The 18940-nt window shown below is 58.3% G+C and overlaps 1 protein-coding gene across 1 annotated transcript; it reads right to left on the bottom strand.

Moving 5' to 3' along the window:
• Positions 1-1529: 1529 nt before the first annotated feature.
• On the bottom strand, positions 1530-18940 carry Padi6 (peptidyl arginine deiminase 6). The gene is made up of 17 exons (XM_048352090.1): positions 18849-18940; positions 18318-18495; positions 17219-17375; positions 15090-15157; positions 14563-14674; positions 13315-13439; positions 12368-12370; positions 9927-10097; positions 9619-9722; positions 8279-8390; positions 7610-7717; positions 7329-7483; positions 6709-6865; positions 6493-6616; positions 5124-5194; positions 3506-3667; positions 1530-1933 (listed from the first exon to the last, which is right to left on the bottom strand). Exons 1-17 carry the CDS (start codon positions 18938-18940, stop codon positions 1697-1699), a joined length of 2136 nt encoding a protein of 711 aa, XP_048208047.1. The 3' UTR covers positions 1530-1696.

Here is an 18940-nt window from a genome sequence, read left to right as displayed (position 1 = left end):
TTGGGGTGCACATTGATCCTTGGTGGCCTGGCATATGCTGGAGCCGCTGGGAAGCCCTGGATTGGGGGCTTGGCATAAGGACTGGCATTCTCCAGGTGTGTGGGAGGTCTGGGGTCTGTGTCTGCTCATCTGCCCTCCCCCTCCGTCCCCAGGTGTCCCTGTGGGTGTCCCTCCGTGGGGCCGGGGAGACAGATGGAGGTGGCAAGTCTCTTGCCTGCCCAGGCCTCCCCTCGGCCTTGCAAATGGCTGGAGTCATCTCATTCAGAGTTCTCGTTGGCAGGTGTGGGGACAGCTCTTCACTCTTGGGATAGGCAGGGTACCAAGGGGTCCCTGGCCTTGCCGGGTGGCACACAATGGGCAGAACTGACTTTCTGGATCCCATCACCCCCAGGCTGAGGCTAGGGTGGCTCGAGTTGTCAGCAGGAGCCCCATGAATAACTGCTGGTGCCCAGTTTAATGGTCCCTACAACACTGCGGGCCAGGAAGACGCTGCAACTAATTGCCCTGGGTGTTTGCTGACAGGCTAAGACCATGGATCTTTCTAGCAATGGCCTGAGTGTAGGAGAGAAAGGCTAAGCCTGCCCAGGTCTCTTGTGGAACCCTTGAATGGCAAGGTGGCCCGAGATGGCGGGCAAAGGCCAGTCCACCAGAGCAGGCTGTGGGAGATCTTAAGTGGGCAGCCCCAGGCCCGGCCCTCTCAGTCCCGCTGGTTTTGTACCGGCATCGACGTGACAGCTGGCCTGTGCCTGGGCTGTACGCCCCACAGCCTCTGGCCCAGCCCGAGGTGCCCTCCTGCAGGACTGGAGGGCGGGGCCTGCACTCCGAGGCTATGGAAAGCAAAGGAACTCGGGCAGGGGGGCCCTGCAGAGCCGCCTGCTGGGTAAGCGGCGGCGGCAGCTCAGAATGGGCGCCGGTTACCCTGCGGCAGCAGCCGAGGACGGCTCGATCCCAGCACAGGCCCTGCCATGGGGCTGAACGGCATCCTGGAGGTCCAGAGCAGGCGCTCAGGGCTGACCCCTCAGCAGCCTCCACCCGCCCTCACCCACAAGGCCTGGGCTGAGCAAAGACCAGCCCCGGCCTGACTGAGGCCAGACTGAAGGCCTCTGGGGAGACTACCTTCTCCACCTGCAGAGGCCGGCTGCCCACAGGGGGTGGCGTCTGCTGCCTCCAGCCTGGAGTCTGGACCCAGCATGGCTCAGTGCTTGAACCAGAGGCAGTGCTGGAATCACCTCAGTCTGGCGGCTTCCCATTGTGGAAGTGGAGAAGAACTCCTGTAGCCCTGTTCCCGACCCTCCCCCTGCCACCCACCAGTCAGGGGCAGGGCACTCAGCCTCTGTCACGCAGCCCTCCCCCAGAGCCAGGGACATTCAGCCTCTGCTGTCACTCAGCCCTTCCCCAGAGCCAGGGACAGGGACACTCGGCCTCTGCTGTCCCTCAGCCCTCTCCCAGAACCAGGGACAGGGACACTCGGCCTCTGCTGTCATGCAGCCCTCCCCCAGAGCCAGGAGGTTGCCACAGATGCTTTCAGAAAGGCTGGAGCTTTATTTGCTCTTTAGTTCCCGCTTGCCCACCAGCGGGCTCATTGGCCACGTCGCTGGATCTTAAGGTGGACCAGGCAGGAAGGGGTGTATTGCTTGGGATCCTCCGGGGTCCCCTCTGGGCCAGGAACCCTGCTGCCAGGGTTGAGGACCAGGGGCTACGGTATCACCATCTTCCACCACTTGAAGGCAAAGGGCACCCTGCGGATGTTGGCACAGGCGCAGAAGTCTCCGATGTCAGTCAGGTAGCAGTCAAAGTCACCAATGAAGGTGCACTGGAGGCCCAGGGGCTCTAGCAAGCGGCAGACCTCTTCTTCCAGGCAACAGGCGCCCTCGACTTGGGGCCCAAAGGGCTTGGGGATCCCCAGATTCTTGCCCATCACCATCATCTGCAGCTGTTAGAGGGAGCAAGGACTAGTTGGTGTTAGAAGGAAGATGCCCGTTCTTCCAAGTACATCGAGTCATGGGCTAAACGCAGGGAAAATCCCACTCGACTGAGGACAGGGGAGGGAGAGCAAACTCAGGACACTACTCTCCAGGCCCCGCCCACACAGGCATCACTAATCAATCTCAGCCAGGTACTGCAATCACTATCTAGGCCTGTGCCATTGCAGACATTACTAATCTACCTCAGTGAACTTCCAATTACTTTCTCAGTACTACCGCTATTTCTTAATTGCAAAACCCAAATTCTGCATGGCCAGCATTTGGCCTTGCTGTATCTGCGATTCTGACCCCATAGTCTTACCTTTGCCATATTCCTATCTATGTGCTGAACATCTTCCATTCCTCTAGCCTTGACCAGTGTCCATCTTTTCTGTTGTTTTTTGTTGGTCATGGGGCTTGAACTCGGGCCCTGGGCATGGTCCCTGAGCTCTTTTGCTCAAGGCTAGTGCTCTATCACTTTGAGCCACAGCGCCACTTCTAGGTTTTGAGTGGTTAATTGGAGATGAGTCTCACAGGGACTTTTCTGCCCCAGCTGACTTTGATTCGTAATCCTCAGACCTCAGCCTCCCCCAAGTAGCTAGGATCACGGGCCTGAGCCATCGGGTGCCAACCCTGTCTACTTCTGTCATATGAGGTTTGAACTCATGGCAGGTCACCACGAGCCTCACCTTCAGTCTGATTTCATTTTAGGCATGGTCTTACATTATTCTCTGCTGGCCTGGGGCTGACCTGTACCCAGATCCCATCTATGCCTCCACTGTAGTAGGGCTGACAGGCCTATGCCACACTGAGCTTGTTGGTGGAGATGGAACCTTGCTAACTTTCTGCCCAGGGGTTAACCTGGTTGAACTACAGGCTGGGATTACAGGCAGAAGCCACTAGGCCCACTTCCTATCTGTAACTCCTCTTCGGAGATGTTTTGCCAATCAATGATCCCCCAACAGCTCCCAGGAGCTACAGGTCAACAGAAAGCCACAGAAGGTCCTAGCATGGTGCCAGGTAAGGGCAGAGGCTGTGTCCCCAGGGCCCAGAGGAGCTCAGCGGGTGTTTGAAAGCATCCGTGCACATGTCTTGGATTGCAGACCCAAGTGACAGGTCACAGCAACGCAGGAGAGGGACAGATGCAAACCGCTGTTGCTGGAGGGGGGTCTCTCCGCTCACCCTCATTAGATACAGTGTTATTTCCATGCACCAGACGCTGCTGCTCTGGACTCTAGGGACAGAGGACAGAAGACCCTGCAATGGGGGAACTTCCCCGAGGACTGCCAGCCTCTTGTTTCTCATCTGGGAGGGAATCCTCCCTGAGCCCTTCAGGTTGGAGCTGAGCGAGGCTGAGCTAGGTAAGAGCCCGGAAGTGTTTGGCATGGATGGAGTCTGGCCCACAGCTACCAAGTCCCCTAGCCCTGGGCTCACTCCCTGCCCTATCTAAGAGATAAACAGACCCTCGTCCCCTCCCCTCTGTGCCGTGCCCCGATCCCCGGTCCAGCCCTCCCCGGCCAGCGACGCCCCGTGGCCCTCACCAAGTCAGGGAAGTAGGGCTTGGCGAAGAGCTTGGCGGTCTGCTGGTCCGGGGGGACGTTGGTGAGCTTCTCCAGGTAGAAGAGCTGGGGGATGTCGACGATGTCCTTTTCCTCCAGGCCCAGCTCCCTCTTCAGGAGCGTGCGGTTCAGATGGAGGCACTTCTGTGGGGCGGAAGGGACCGTCAGAAACCTGAAGCCTGCTTCCTTCTGCTCTCTGCCTGGAGCTGTGGCCGGCTCCTCACCCCAATGTGGTGTGACAGGAGCTCTGTGGGCCGTGATGAACACAGGGGTGCCTCCTTCCTTCTCGCCAGGAGCAGGGCTCCGAGGAAAAGCCTGGCGCCCATGCCGGTGAGCTTTGGGAAGCTTCTGGCCCTGATTCTACCGTTACCATAGGGCCCCTTTGTTCCGCACCCCAGAGTGGGTAATTCAGAGAGCGAGCAGGGTCTCCCAGGCCCAGGAAGTAGCCTAAGCAGCCAGCCCTGTCTTGGGCACCCCCCCCACCCCCAGATCTGGGGGACACACAGCCAGCCACTCAGACACTGGCCCCACAACCAGCCAATACCCAACTTGCCAGGGCAGGTGGGCTTTGTGTCTGCAGAGGTCAGGGCACAGCGGCAGAGGGCCTGTTGTCTAGGTAGCCATCAGGACGTGGCAAGCAAAGTCAGGTTGATGCCCTTTCCTTCCTATACCTCAGCTTTGCCTCCCGGAAGCCGGACCATCTCTCTCGGGAGGCCCCTGCTTCTTAAAGTCGATGAGTCACCTCAGAGGTCTGGGACCTGTGACCCCCCCCCACGGGCACCTCAGAACTGCCGTGGCAGGACGATAGTGAAAGCTTCTCAGAGGGGAAGGAGGGGGGCGGAGCCCGGGGCCCATCAGCGGGATCTGAGCTCGGCTGATCTTCCTTGGCACGGGTGGGCGGCTCTCACCTGTAACCCTAGCAACTCAGGAGGCCGAGATCTGAGATCACTATGCAAATCCGGCCCAGGCAGGACCGTTTGTAAGACTCGTAGCTCCAGTTAAACCAGCAAAAAGCCAGGAGTGGGACTGTGTCTCACGTGGTAGAGGACTGGCCTTGAGCTAGGCTATTCAGGGACAAGGCCCAGGCCCCGAGTTCAAGCCCCAGAACTAGCGCACATGTGCGCATGTACACGTGTGCATACACACACGAACTTGGGTTCAGACCCAGTTCAACCTCCTCTCAGACGGCTGCCTGGCCTCCCAGCCTGCTTGTCCTGTACGCAGGTTGGGTTCTACTTTGTAGGGTCACCCCCGGCCTCAGATACTACACACAATGACTGGAGCATCGTAGCTGCTCGATTAGGAGCTGGTCCAGACTGTCAGGGGTGTTCTGACTTGGAAAGAGACCAGTAGGTAATCTTGACACTCAGCCTGACGTGAATGGAGACGGGCGGGGCAAGCCGCCCCCACATGAATGGAAATGGCTGATTGGCCCCCTCCAGTCCTCCCCATACTTGCCCTCCATCCCTCAAGTCTGGAGCCCAGTGACTGCTTGGCAGCTGCCCCCTACCTCCACCCCCAGTAGGGGACAGGCCAGGCTCTTCCCATGGGGCCCACAATGCCAGCCCCTTCTTGGGACAAGCCCCCACGCTCGGCCTACCTCCACGTAGTCATTCTGCTTCCTCAGGTTTTCATCAGCCAGGAGTTGATTGATGGTTTTGGCCTCCCTCCCTGTAGGAAAAGGCCTGGAGGGTCAGGAACGAGCAGAACCATCTGGAGCTGACACAGCCAACTGACCATGGTGGGTGGCCTGGCTGGTCCCAGGGGCTGCATCTGAAATCCGGGGAAGGATTTCCTCCCAGCAGGCAAGGTCCCTGCCTTGAGCATCCCAGGACACAGCTGCGGGGTGCCTTGGGTCCCCCTCGCCTCTGGCCCCCTCGGGCAGCCCAGGGGGTTATGCTACCTTTGCTCCTCAGTTGCTCAGTCTTTGGGACAAGGATGCCAGCCTTGGGCACCAGCTCTGAGGTGACCGCCAGCGGCCTGTACGCGTGGTAAGGACCACCTCCTAGTGTGTTCCTGTGGCTAGGAGGATCCCGACTGGTCAGGCGGCTTGGACCGGGTGCACATCCCACAGCCCTGGGGCTGGAACTCAGGGCTTCACGTTCTCACTTTTGTTCTGCTCAAGGCTGGTGCTCTTGAGCGACAGCTCACTTCCATCTTTGTGCTGGTTAACTAGAGACAAGAGCCTGGACTTTCCTGTCCAAGCTGGCTTCAAACCGTGACCCTCTTTGGTCTCAGCCTCCTGAGTAGCTGGAATTACAGGCGTGAGCCACTAGCATTTGGCTCATCCAAGACACCAAATCTGCTGACTCTCCCACTATGCTCTGGATCTTAGTGATCTAGAGAACATTTCTGGGGGAAGCCCACTTTTGGGTTCCTACTTTGTGTATTTGTGCATGTGACATCATTAGGTCCTGAACTCAGGGCCTGGGTGCCGTCCCTGAGCTTTTGCTCAAGGCTAGCACTCTTATCACTGGGAGCCATAGCACCACTTCTGGTTTTTGAGCGGTTAATTGGAGGTAAGTCTGTCACACAGACTTTGTTACTCTGGCTGACTTTGAACAGCAATCCTCAGACTTCAGCCTCCTGAGTTGCTAGGATTGCAGGTGTGAGCCATCGGCATTGGGTAAGTGTTGCTACATTTATGTCATTGTATCAGCCACGCCATTTCTATGTGTCTACTTATATGCTTTAAGGGACCGAGATGCCCAACCCAGCACTCCCTGAAGGGAAGTCAGTCAGTATTGCCAAGAGCTGTGTACACACGCGCGCACACACACACACACGTGTGTCTCTCACATGCCTCCTAAATGCCCAGCTGTGTGGGCTACAGTTCCTTTAGAGTCCCCCCCGCCCCCAGTGCTGGGTGCCCCAACATGACCCCATCCACTGTCAGGCTCTCCCTCCACCTCCCTCTGGCCGAGGCTGGCCATCTGGGACAGTATGGCGGAAGGGAAGGGTTCCCTTACCATTAGAAAGGAGCTGGTCGGGCCTGACCTCTTCAAACAGAGTCGCATTTCCATAGCCCTCCATCTGCTTCTTTTGAAACAGTTGGTAGCAGGCCCTGGGGCTGGCCAGGAGCAGCCGGAAATCCTGGAAATCGAGGGCCAGGGTCAGAGGCTACCCACGCATGCCCCTGTTGTGTCTGACGCCATCTCCTATGCCCTCTCCAGCCCCTTCCCCACCTTCGTGTCTTTGCTGCCGTTTTCCACGGGGACGAAGCCCATGAACTCGCTCAGGTGGCCACTCATCAGCCAGTCTGAGAAGAGGTCCAGCGGGGCCTGGACCTGCTGGGCATACAGGAAGCTTCGGAGGCTCTGGCCCATGCTCCGGCTCGTCGCACTGGAAGATGGAGAGAATCGCCCTTGAGCTGCGGTGGCGCAGGCCGGCAGCTGGCGAAGCATCTGCTCTGGCACAGCCGGAGACTGAGCCGCAGCCACGGGGAAGCTCGGAGCCCTCGACTTCTGACCCAATAACCAGACGCTCCCCCATTAAACCCCTGTCTCCTCTCAGCTGGCTTCAGATGAAATGTGCATGCGGAAATCCAACCACGCTCTTTTGTGGAAATAAACATCCAAGCTGAGCAGTGCGGCTGGCACTCTGCCTCTTGAGTCACACCTCCACTCCTGTCTTTTTGCTAACTGGAGCTCAGAGGCTCATGGACTGTTCTGCCCAGGCTGGCTCCAAAACTCTGATCCTCAGATCTCAGTCTTCCGAGTAGCTAGGATGACAGGCGTGCACCTCCGGCGCCTGGCTGCCCTCAGCTGTTGAAGGCCCCCGGGCAGCCCCTGGTCTGTCGGCTCACCTGGGGTAAAAGCTGCTGCCAATGAGGATTCTGCCCAGGGGATAGTCTTTCCCTTGGGCCTTGACTGGGGGGGACACCATCAGGTTCCCCACGGAGTCCAGGCTGGCCACCCGGTGGTCCTCTGTTGCGTGGGTCATGTAGCTCACGTCGGGGCTCTGGAGGATCGAAAGGGGGCAAAGGTATTAGGAGGGGGTGGCTGAAAGCCCCACTCTTCCTTCATGTCTGGATCGCACCAGAGGCTGGACTATCAGGTCAGCCACGCCAAGCCCCCCCACACACACCAGTGAGTATTTCATGGGATATTCTTCCAGCTTGGCAATCCGAGGGCTATCGATGACCAGTGAGGTGGTTTTGTGGGGTGCCTGGCTGTAGCAGAAAGCCATCTCATCCTAGAGGACACGGAAAGGGACTGTGAGGTCATCGCCCCCCCCCCCAACTGCTTCCTGCCAATTTGACTCACCTCTGGGGACAGGGAAGCCTGCCTCAAACTTACCCCACCACCCCCCTCCAGGGTCCTTGCACAAACAGCTCCCTGCTTCCTCAAGTTTCATTCAAGGAGTTCCAGGCCTCCATGAGCTGCCCGGGTGGGGCTGATAACGGACCGTTATTTTTCAGTCTCTTTCACTGTGCTCAGAGTCCCGGGGCCTTGTGGGAGGCAAGGCCCCCTCCCCCGCCCCCCCGCCCATTCAGTGGTGCGGTTCCCCGCTGCCTTCTCCCTGGCCTTCAGGTGGTGGCACACCAGCTGGTGGCAGTCGCTCCAGTCAGAGCCACGGTGGCTCTGGCCTCGCCCTGTGATAACCCTGCAGGGGGGGCGTGGGGGCGTGGGGGCCTATGAAGCTTTAGTCCCCAGGTCTACGACGTTGCTAACTCATCTCACCCAGGCCACCAGCAAAGCCCTCTATGAAGGGGGTGGGGGCCCCCACCCCTTGCATCCCCAGGTGGGGTGTTACCTGGAGCCACTTGCCCAGGCGGGCGGGGTCCTCGTACACAGACGCCACCGGGACGTTGGTCTTCTCGCTCAGCTCCGTCACTGAACTCGCAAAACCCTGCAGCTGCAGCTCCCTGCCATGGGAGAGGAAGCCGCCTCTGACCTCGCTGCTGCCGGCAGCCCTGTCCCGGAGGGCGGGGCCGAGGGCCTCTGCTTGCCCATTGGCCAGCGGAGGGAAGCCCCGCCCCGTCCCTGGGTCCTCTCCTGCCCTGGGGTCTGCCAACTCCAAGCCCAGGACTGTGGGGTCCCTGTTCCTCAAGAAGCTAGGTGGTCCCTGGAGATGACCGGGAAGGCCGTTGTGGACGTGTGGGGGATGCGGAGGAGGGGCATCTCCCACCCCTGCCATCTCGGCCGGGGTCCCTATGGGTTCTAAAGGCCCCGCGCTTGTGAGTCCACAATGAAGATGGGCAGTGGCCCCGGAGGTGGAGGGAAGATCTTCCAGTTTTACGCACAAGAGGAAATCACCGTGCCGTCAGTGTGAACAAGGCCATACACATTCAAGCCGTCAGAAACCGGGGTGCTAAGGGCTGAAGGCACGACTCAGCAGTAGAGTGCCTGCCTTGGAAGCTCAAGGCTCCAAGTTCAAACCCGAGCTACCCACCCCCTCCTTGCGTCCCCCACACACAGAGAAAAAAGGAGCTCGGGAACAGTGGCTCATGTCTGTAATCCTTCCCATGAGACTCTGAGGATGGAGTTTTGAAGCCATCACAAGCAGGAAGGTTCACGAGAAATCTTATGTCCAATTAACTGGCAAAAAGCCACAAGTGAAGCTGTGACTTAAGTGGCATGGTGCCAGCATTCAGTGGGGGACAGCATCCAGGCCCTGCAACGTGGGCTGTCCATCCTTTCCTGTCCCTTTTCTCACCTTGCAGGTGATCGGTGGCTAAGCTGGGTCAAGCTGTGCCTGCAAACCACCCCGATGGGAGATTCAAGGTCCCAGCGCATTGGAAATAAAGAGCCTCATGGGCTTTCCTGCCCAGGCTGGTTTTGAACCTCAATCTTCAGATCTCAGCATCTTGAGTAGCTAGGATTCCAGGAAGATGGACTCCTACAGTATTTTATATTGCCTGCAGTCATGTTTGCCTGACTGTTCCCCTCCTCCTCCCCACCTAAGAAAACCCCATAGCCCTCAAGATGGAGCCATACCATATACTGCTGTATCCAGTACCCTCAAACTCCTCCACGGCTGCCCAAGCAGATCCAGGCGGCTTAGTTAGACGGGTGCAGTCTCCCAGTGAGCCCCACTTGCACACTTGGGGTGCTGGTGATGAGCACTGAAGGTGTGAGGGGGTGGGACCCTACCTGCACAGGTACACCTCCAGAGGCATCTGGGTGCTGGGTGTGAAGATGCAGGGTGCTACCCGGAACACTATGGTGTCTTTGTATATGGGGGTCTCCGGGATCCCCTGGGACAGAAGACAAGGTCAGTGGTGAGCCGGTTCTAATCCTTCCCCTTCCCTCCCCTCCCCTCCCGGGGTCTGAACCCCATCTCCAGGCTCATCGCCTTCCGCGGAACCCCCTGCCCCCACCTTTCCAGCTGTGCAAGATGCTTTTGCTCCCCCTCGTTTCCCAGCCCGGGGTTCCTTACCTACCTGTGGCAAGACACATACCGACTCTTGGGGCTGTTCCACCAGAGAGACAGAGAAGGAAACCAGACCCGAAAAGCTGCTGCTGGGGAAGTCGATGGCCGCCACGTACAAGGTCTTCTCCACGCTCCTCAGGGATGACACGGCATGGGCGTGCTGGCTGGGACCCAGCACCAGCTTGAACATAGATTGGATCTCATCTAGAGGCAGAAGAACACTGGCCATTGAAGCGGCCCAGGGCTCTTTGCCCATCGGCCTGGTGGGGTGCTGGCAGCCATCTGGGGCCAGGAGCCGGGCTGAGCTCCAGGCAGGCAGGCAGAGGCAGGCTGGTCCATTGTCGCATTCAGGGGATAAGAAGCTGGTGTTTATAAAGAACAGCCGGTTAGGCGCCAACACACACGGAAGGCCCAAGATGTGCCAGGAGACAGGGAGCTGGAAATGCCTTCGTTTGTGGGGTTCAATCGGGCCAAAGACTCATAGCAGGTGGTTCCACATCCAATCCAGAAATCCAGCTTTGGGGGCTGGGGAAGACATAGTGAAGTCCTCAAAGCAAGATGTTTTGTACAAAGGTAGACTCGGGGCCTCGGCTGGGAAAGCCAAATTCTCAGCACAAGGAAAGACAGATGCCGTACCCAGTTTAAGAGCTCTAGAGAAAAGGCGGGGCCTGCTGGGCATCAGTGGTTCATGCCTGTAATCTCAGCTACTCGGGGCTGAGTTTCGAAGATTGCAGATCAAAGCCAGCCTGGGCAGGAAAAGTCATGAGATTATCTCCAATAAACTACCAAAAAAAAAAGTAGGGTTGTGGCTCAAGGGGTACAGCACTAGCCTTGACCAAAAAGGTCAGGGACAGTGCCCAGGCTCTGGGTTCAAACCCCAGGACTGGCACTAGTGGAAAAAAAAATGGAGTCCCTTGGGCAGTGGCTCGCACCTGTAATCCTAGCTACTCAGGAGGCTGAGATCTGAGGATCACAGTTCAAAGCCAGCCCAGGCAGGAGAGTCCACCAGACTCCATTTCCAATTAACCAGCAAAAAGCTACGCTGGAGGCACGATTCAAGCAATAGAGCACCAGCCAAATCAGCAAGCTGAGTAGATGTGAGGCCCGAAGTTCAAGCCTTGAACTGGAAAACAATGAAAGGAAAGCAGGATTCTTAGCCAGGTACCAAGTGGCTCGTGCCTGTGGCCCTAGCTACTTAGGAAGCTGAGATCTGAAAAATCAAGGTTCAAAGCCAGCATAGGCAGGAAAGGCATGAGATTTATCTCCAGTGAATCATCAAAAAGCTAGCAGTGGAGCTGTGGCTCAAATGGTAGAGTGCTAGCCTTGAGCAAAAAAAGCTAAGCAACAGCATCCAGGCCTTGAATTCAAGCCCCAAGACCAGCACACAACAACCAACCAACCAACTAAATGCAAGGTCCTTGTGGTCCCTCATTTGAAGTCTGTTCCCAATTACAGGTCAAAGCCGTGCACACAAACCCCAAAGCAGGTGACCTCACGTGCCATGAGGCTGGCCACATCCCAAGCTTTGCCATCACCCATCACGAGACCATCTGACTCACGGCCTCTGAGCTCCGCCCACTTGTCCACTCCGCCCTCCTTGCCCGTTCCATGCTGACACCTGCTCCCTGTGCGAGGGCTCCAGGTGGATTCTTCCCTGGGGGACTCCTGACTGACTGTGCTCCAGCCAACCAAGACGCAGAACCATCGGCTCACCCCCTCCTCCGAAGGCCTCTACTTCCTCCCACATACCCAGCCATCCCTGGGTTCCGCTCACAGTGCCCTGCAGGCCCTAGGCCGAGCCTCTGCCCTCCCACTTCAGGGACTGGGCTGGCTGACAACCCTCCTGGCCTCATCTGCCTAGAAGCTTCAACACCCACCCCCCACCCCGTTCCCACCCTCACCAAGTCAGGTCTCCTGGGGGAAAGACGTAGAACTGGGCAAGGCAGAGCTTTCCCCAGCACAGAGCCAGCCCTCTGGATCCTCTGTAGAGCCGGCAGCTGTACCCAGGCCTTCCCAGTGACCTGGGCTGGACCATGGCTGGTCACCAGTCCCGCCAGAACCCTGCTGCAGGTGCAGGACAGCCACCTGTCCTGGAGACCCAGGCTCCCCTCGGCCGGTCCTCTCAAGATGACTCGCCACTGGGCAGGCAAGGCGAGAGAGCCCCACCTGGATACATTTTTGGAGTAAATTACCTTTTTCATTCAAGGCTGGTACGTTACCACTTGAGCCACAGTTCCACTTCCAGCATTTTGCTGGCTAGAGATAAGAGTCTCTTAAGACTTTCTTGCTTGGGCTGGCTTTGAACCATGATCCTTAATACCTCAGCCTCCTAAGTAGCTAGGATTACAGGTGTGAGCCACTGGCTCCTGGCTTGGTTGTTTTTCTAATTACACATATATTAACCGTACAAGATAATGGATGGACATTAGGACTTTTCCATACATTCATATCATGTATGTTGATTTTCACCCTCTCATTACTCCTTATAGTATTGGGGCTTGAACTCAGGGCCTCACACAAGTTTTCTTGCTCACAGCCAGTGCTCTACCACCTGAGCCGTCCCTCAGCCTAGCTTTTTTGCTATTTGGACTTCTCTGCCTAGGCTCGTGTTCAACCCTCAGTCCTCTTGACTCAGCCTCCCGAGTAGCTGGGCTTACAGGTGTGAGCCACTGGCTCCCTGCTCCGTGTGGCAGGCACTCGGCCAACACGGAGCCAGGCCTTCGAGGGGTGAGCGCCTACCTCCAAGGGAGGCAGGCAGCAGGTGAGGGGCTGCCCTGGATGTGACAGGATGGGCACACCACTCTGGCATCTCGGTGCCTGAATTCTGGAAGTTCAATATAGCGAGGGTGTCAAGAATACAGACGGGAAGTCAGGCACCAGTGGCTCACACCTGCAATCCTCACTGCTCAGGAGGCTGAGACAGGAGGATCTCAGGTCAAAGCCAGCCCGGTCAGGAAAACGTCCATGAGACTCTTCTCCAAGCCCCAGGTAGTGTTCAAGTGGTAGAGTACCAGCCTTAAGAGAAAAAGCTCACAGCCCCGAGTTCAAGCCCCAGTACTGGTGCACACAGGCACCTGTACACGCGCACGCGCGTGCGTGCGCACACACACACACACACAGATACAGATGTTCCCTCCAGTGGAAGTTACTGGGAGAAGAGTTTCTCTAAGGCCGTGGCTGTCCTGTCTGCTAGGACACATTTCTCCTCTCCCAGCTGCAAGAATCCTACAGGATCAATGCCAAGAGCCCCATTGCACATCGGCGAGGGTGGCAGCCGAGAAACTCCGGGCAGGATTCCTCCCGTGGCAGCCCCTGGCCTGCAGCAGGACGCTGCTGAGACCCCAGCTAGAGGCGGCAAGGGCCCACCTCACCCCAGTCCCCGGGGCGCCCAGGCAGAGTCCGGGTTGGGTCCTTACCATGGGCCAGTAGACTCTGACCCGCTTGGCCTCTTCCTCAGAAGTGTGGAGAACCAGCCCGTAGTTCTTCAAGGTGCTGTCCGGGCCTTGGACGATGAGAGTCATGTGAGCCAGAGTACTTATTTCTAGGCAAGAGAAAAGACGCCGACGTCAGGCCCTGGCGTCCCAGGCCTGGAAGTGACAGAAACCAAGGTGGAGCGTGGTGGGAAGAGCACTGACATCTTGACGTTAAAGCCTGTGTGTGTGTGTGTGTGTGTGTCTGGGCTTGGTGGTACACACCTGTGAGCCCAGCTACTCAGGAGCGGAAGAACTGGGAGGACCGCAGTTCCAAGCCAGCCTGGGCAAGAGAGACTCCCATCCCAACAACAAACAACAACAACAACAAAGGGCTGGGGGTGTGGCCTAGTGGTAGAGTGCTTGCCTTGCATACAGGAAGCCCTGGGTTCGATTCCTCAGTACCACATAAACAGAAAAAGCCAGAAGTGGTGCTGTGGCTCAAGTGGCAGAGTGCTAGCCTTGAGCAAGAAGCAGCCAGGGACAGTGCCTAGGTCCTGAGTTCAAGTTCCAGGACTGGTGGTACATGCTGTCATGCCAGCTTCAATCAGAAGCATAAATCAAGGGCAGTGCATGTTTTAACTGGTCCAAAAGGCCTTACCTCAAAACTAACCAGAACAAAAGGGCTGGATGTATGGCTCAAGTAGAAGAGCACCTGTCTAGCATGTGTGAGGCCCAGAGTTCAAGCCCCAGGACAGCCCAGGTCCTTCCCACAAAGCCACATGCTCCGTCACACGTAACAGCTGTGGATAAGAGATCGGTGTATGTGTGGCGTGCACGTGTGGGGTGCCGGAGCTCAAGATCCAGGAGAGAGTGGGCACCTGCGACTCGCCTGTAATCCTTGCTACTCAGGAGGTGGGGATCTGGGGATGGCAGTTCAAAGCCAGTCTGGGCAGGTGAGAAGTCTGGGAGCCTCTTTAACTCCAATTAATAACTAGCAAAAGCTAGAAGTGGAGCTGTGGCTCCAGTGATATAAGAGCACCAGCCTGAGCTAAACAGCTCCAGGGCACAAAACAAGACCTAGGCCTTTGGACTAGATGCTGGGCAAGCTCTCTGCCACCACCCAACTCAAGAATAGAGCTCTGGCCTGACCAAAGGGAACTCTGCCTGGGTCCAGGGGTGGGGCTGGCTGAGGAGGCGGGGCCAGCGGAGTAGGCGGGGCCAGCGGAGTAGGCGGGGCCGGCAGGCTCTCACCTTCAGAGAGGATCCCCTTGACCTCGCTGTCGGTGAGCTGGCCCAGGTCCACAAGATTGTGGTTCACCAGTAAGATGGCGCCCCAGCCGCTGGGTCCCCACACCCATTTTTTCTGCAAGTGATACACATGTCAGCCCAGGAAGAAACCAAATAAACCCTCCGCGCCCACCAGGGGCAGAGCCGGCCTCTCCCCTCGGCCCTAGGAATGCGTGGGGACAGAGGTTGAGGTGGCAGCCTCAGGCCAAGGAGCCAAGAGGAAAGGCTCTTGATCCAGCCTCCCAGCGCCACCCAGCTTAGTGCCAGGGAAGTGGGGCACCTCGAGGAGACGCGCCCCACCAGGCCGGCCTGGCCGCGAACCCTCTTCCAGCGGACTAGGTGAGGTGTGTCCCGAGTCGCTGGACACCTGGCTTGGGATGAAGCCAATCATTGACCTCAGTCTTGACGTGCGGTCAAGCCATGAGATTCTGGGAGACTGGAGGTCAGGTGAGGGGGGCCGGGGCCCCGCTGGCTCTGGGGCAGCGCCTCACCTTCGCTATCCTGTCGCTTGGCACCTCAAGCTGCCCATCGCGGTAGATGTCCGCCTCCAGGGAGACCTCTGGAAGGAAAGAGGGGCGTCTCAATCACCTGGACTGCCTATGGCCCACAAGCTGTGGCTGCTGAAGGCTACGTCCCCCAAACCTTCCCAGCACCCCGTGGGCGCAGAGGCGGACGCACACCTGCAGCTGCTTCTCGTGAGCTCCTCTGGGGAGGCCCAACCCTAAGGGCCCACAAAGCGAAGCCACAAGTCAACATGCCATCTCACGCCTCGCTTCCTCCCTCCCTCCTTCTGGGAAGTTCTCTCCACTCTGTCATACACAGCAGGACCTAGGCCCAGAGTCTCACCCTGGAGGCTGCCTTCTCCCGTGTTACCCCACCTGCCTAGGGCTTTACCAGCATCGTGTTTCGGGGCTCTCCTGTGAAGTGCCATCTTAGCTAAGCCAGCAGCAAGTCCTTGGCCGCTGCCGGACCCTGCTCGCCCAGCCCAAATACTCCAGGCCCCAGCGCCCGCCGGGGGCCAGGCTGCTCTGGGGACTGGACACATGGCCGTCTCCCAGGGGCACGCAGTCTTGTGTATAGGCAGGGATGCTTACACACTACATCTGTGGCAGGAAGTGCCACGGGAAATAGGACACGTGGAGGGAGTGCAAAGGGGGAAGCTTCAGTCCTGGGTAGCCAGAGAAGTTGAAGTTTTAGGGTACTGGGGACTGAACCCAGGGCCCTGCATATGCTAGACAAGTGTTCTACCACGGAATATCAACAGTCCTAGAGTTGGCAAGAGAAGGATCTTTGTTAGTGTCTTGGATAAAAGGCATTAGAGGAAAAGGTGTGTAAAACAAAGTGGGGGAAGGAGGGCCTGGGGGTCAGGAGCCATGGGGGGACCACACCTGGGTTATTGCAGACAACAATGCCACTGGCTTTGATCTGCCTAACAGAAGCAGTTGAGACGTGGAGCTGGGCACCAGTGTCCTCAGAGATGCGCCCCTTTATATAGCTGAGCGGTGCTTGCTCATGCCTGTAATCCTGGCTACTCAGGAGAGATCTGGGGCGCGAGGTTCAAGACAGCCAGGTGCAGGAAAAGCCCGTGAGCCTCTCACCTCCAGTTAATCAGCAAAAAAAGCCAGAAGTAGATGTGTGACTCAAGTGGTAGAGCACCAGCCTTGAGTGAACAAAGCCAAGCAAGGGTGGAAGGCCTTGAGTTCAAGCTTCACGACTAGTGTGTACATAGATGCACGCATGTGCACACACACGCACACAAAGAGCTGTTAGACTAAGCCAAGAGCAGCAGAAGAGCAAAAGCAACAGGGTCACTGGGAGATGTGGTTATGGAGATGGGGGAAGGATGGAGGCCTAGACCAGGATGGGAGCATGGGAGAAGAAGGTCCTTCAAGACTCAAATTGAGGGCTGGGAATATGGCCTAGTGGCAAGAGAGCTTACCTCATATATATGAAGCCCTGGGTTCAATTCCCCAGCACCGCATATATAGAAAATGGCCAGAAGTGGCGCTGTGGCTCAAGTGGCAGAGTGCTAGCCTTGAGCAAAAAGAAGCCAGGGACAGTGCTCAGGCCCTGAGTCCAAGCCCCAGGACTGGCAAAAAAAAAAAAAAAAAAAAAAAGACTCAAATTGACACAGGCTGGGTAATTGCAAGCTTCCTAGCCCGAGCAGCAAGCAGGTGGGAGTGGCCATGGACTGCACTAGAGAAGCTACTAGAAAGGTAGGTTTGAAAGGTAGAAAAAACAACCCACTTTGATTTGGGGTCTGTTGCATTAGACACTCAAGAAACATGGAATGAGTGACAGCTAATTGGCACCGCCTGGCTGAAGACCCTCGTGGGTGGGGGCCAGGTGAGCCTGAAGACTTTCCCAGGCCAGCAGGGGAGGGGTCCTGCAAAGCATCCTGGGAAGGAGCAGGTGGGTAGAATTGTGCAGAAGGGACCAGCGTTGGGGACCCTGAATTAGGAGGCAGTAGAGGTCCGATTTCAATGGGCTCAGGAAGCACAGCCACAGGCCGGGACCTCGGCTTCTCTCCCTGGGCAAAGCCTCTGTTCTCCTGTGGACGGTGGGGTGGGGTGGGGTGGGGTGGAGGTGAGGGGCCGTCCCTGGTGGAAGCCGGACTCACCGATGCCGGTGAGGTAGAGCAGGGCTGTGGCGGCTGGGACGTCCTCATTGGGGAAGAAGTAGGAAACCAGCACCTGTGGAGACAGCGCGCAGAATGCGTGGAGCGCCGGGAGCAGAGCCACGGGTTTCAAGTTCCCAAGGTCTCCCCGAGAGCCGGCCTGGGGGACCCGTCACTCAAGCTGCCATGACACCCAAGGCACACAACTGCCCCCTCCTGCTGTGTTGAGGGGTGTATCCCCCCTACACACACACACACACACACACACACACACACACACACACACACACACACACACACGAGCAGGCAGCAGACCCGGAGTCCACCCTTCAGCCCTGGCCTCCACCTCAAATCCATCCTGACCCAGCCCTGAGTCAGAGCCTTTGCCTCCCCCAAGGCCAAGCCTTCCCTCTGCTGCCCCCTCCTGGCGGTGGTGGAGGCTGAGCTCTGACTGGCTTTCAAGACCAGCTGAGACCCATCAACTGAGCCCAGGAGAGGCAACCCCGGGGGGGAATCAGGGGAAGGGCCTAGCCCCGCGCACAATTGTACTGCCCACCTGTCAGGCTAAGGCCCCCCAGCGGCCAGCAAGGCCCACCCATCCCCCACTCAGGTTCTGTGCCAGGATCACCTGGGGACCTCCAACTACAAAAGCAGGGTGCTGCCGGGCACTGGGGCCTCCCGCCTGTCATCCCAGCTACTCAGGAGGCTGAGATCTGAGGATGGCAGTTGGAAGCCAGTCCGGGGGCAGAAAAGTTCCCGAGAGACTCATCTCCAATAAGCTATTCGGGAAAGCCGGGAGTGGCGCTGTGGCACAAGTGGTAGAGCACTCGCCTTGAGCAAAAGGAGCTGGAGAACAGCGCCCAGGCCCAGAGTTCAAGCCCCACCCAGGACTGCCTCCCCTCCCACCCCCCCACCCCCCCCCCCCCGAAAAAGCCGGGCGTTAACACACTGGGTTCTGACCGCACTGGCAGGAGGGAGGGGGTTACGAAGTCCTGGAGGCTCAGCCCCACGGCCCAGGTTGAGCCCCATCGAGGCAGAGACCACCTCCCTGTTGGGTGAGGTCCGGGGGCCGCCGGTCCACGCCCCCCCACGCCGGGCTCACCTTGTCGCCGTCCTCGCTCAGGCTGGGCGACAGCATCCTGAGGAGCACGTGGGGCGGACCGGGCAGGGACTGCGAGATGGAGGCATCCTCTTTCCCCGTGATGACGGCGCCCGACACGTCGATGAGGACGCGGGCGGTGCCGCGGATGGTGAAGGACGTGCAGTCCTTGGGGGCACACCTGGGGTGACGGGCAGGAGACACTGTCAGGGGCGGCCTTCATGCTCGCTCACTCCCTCGAAGGTGGCCGGCAAGGGCGGGGGTGGGGGGGCTCAGCCCTGGCCGCCGCCGCTGGGAGCAGTTTGGGAGGGACCCTAACAACTCCTCAGGATCAGCCGCAGCCCGGGGGGTGGAGAGGTGCCCAAGGCCCAGGATTCCCTCGCGGTGCACGGCCAGCACTGTGACACGATCAAGGGCCTCTCGGCACCCACACCGGGCTCCCTGAGGCTGGACAGAACCTGGAGTGCCCCCGCCCCCCCCCAAAAAAAAGCCCCAGATGCTTAGCGACAGTGAGGGCCAGCTACCCTGCCTCACCCGTTGATGTCCACGTGGATTTCCATGCCCAGGACACAGATGGTGTGGACCGGGCTGTCCACAGACAGGCGGACGAGGTTCTGGAAGGGCAT

Source organism: Perognathus longimembris, chromosome 7 (genome assembly GCF_023159225.1).
Source record: "Perognathus longimembris pacificus isolate PPM17 chromosome 7, ASM2315922v1, whole genome shotgun sequence".
NCBI lineage: Eukaryota > Metazoa > Chordata > Mammalia > Rodentia > Heteromyidae > Perognathus > Perognathus longimembris.
This window is presented reverse-complemented; position numbering and strand designations above follow the sequence as displayed.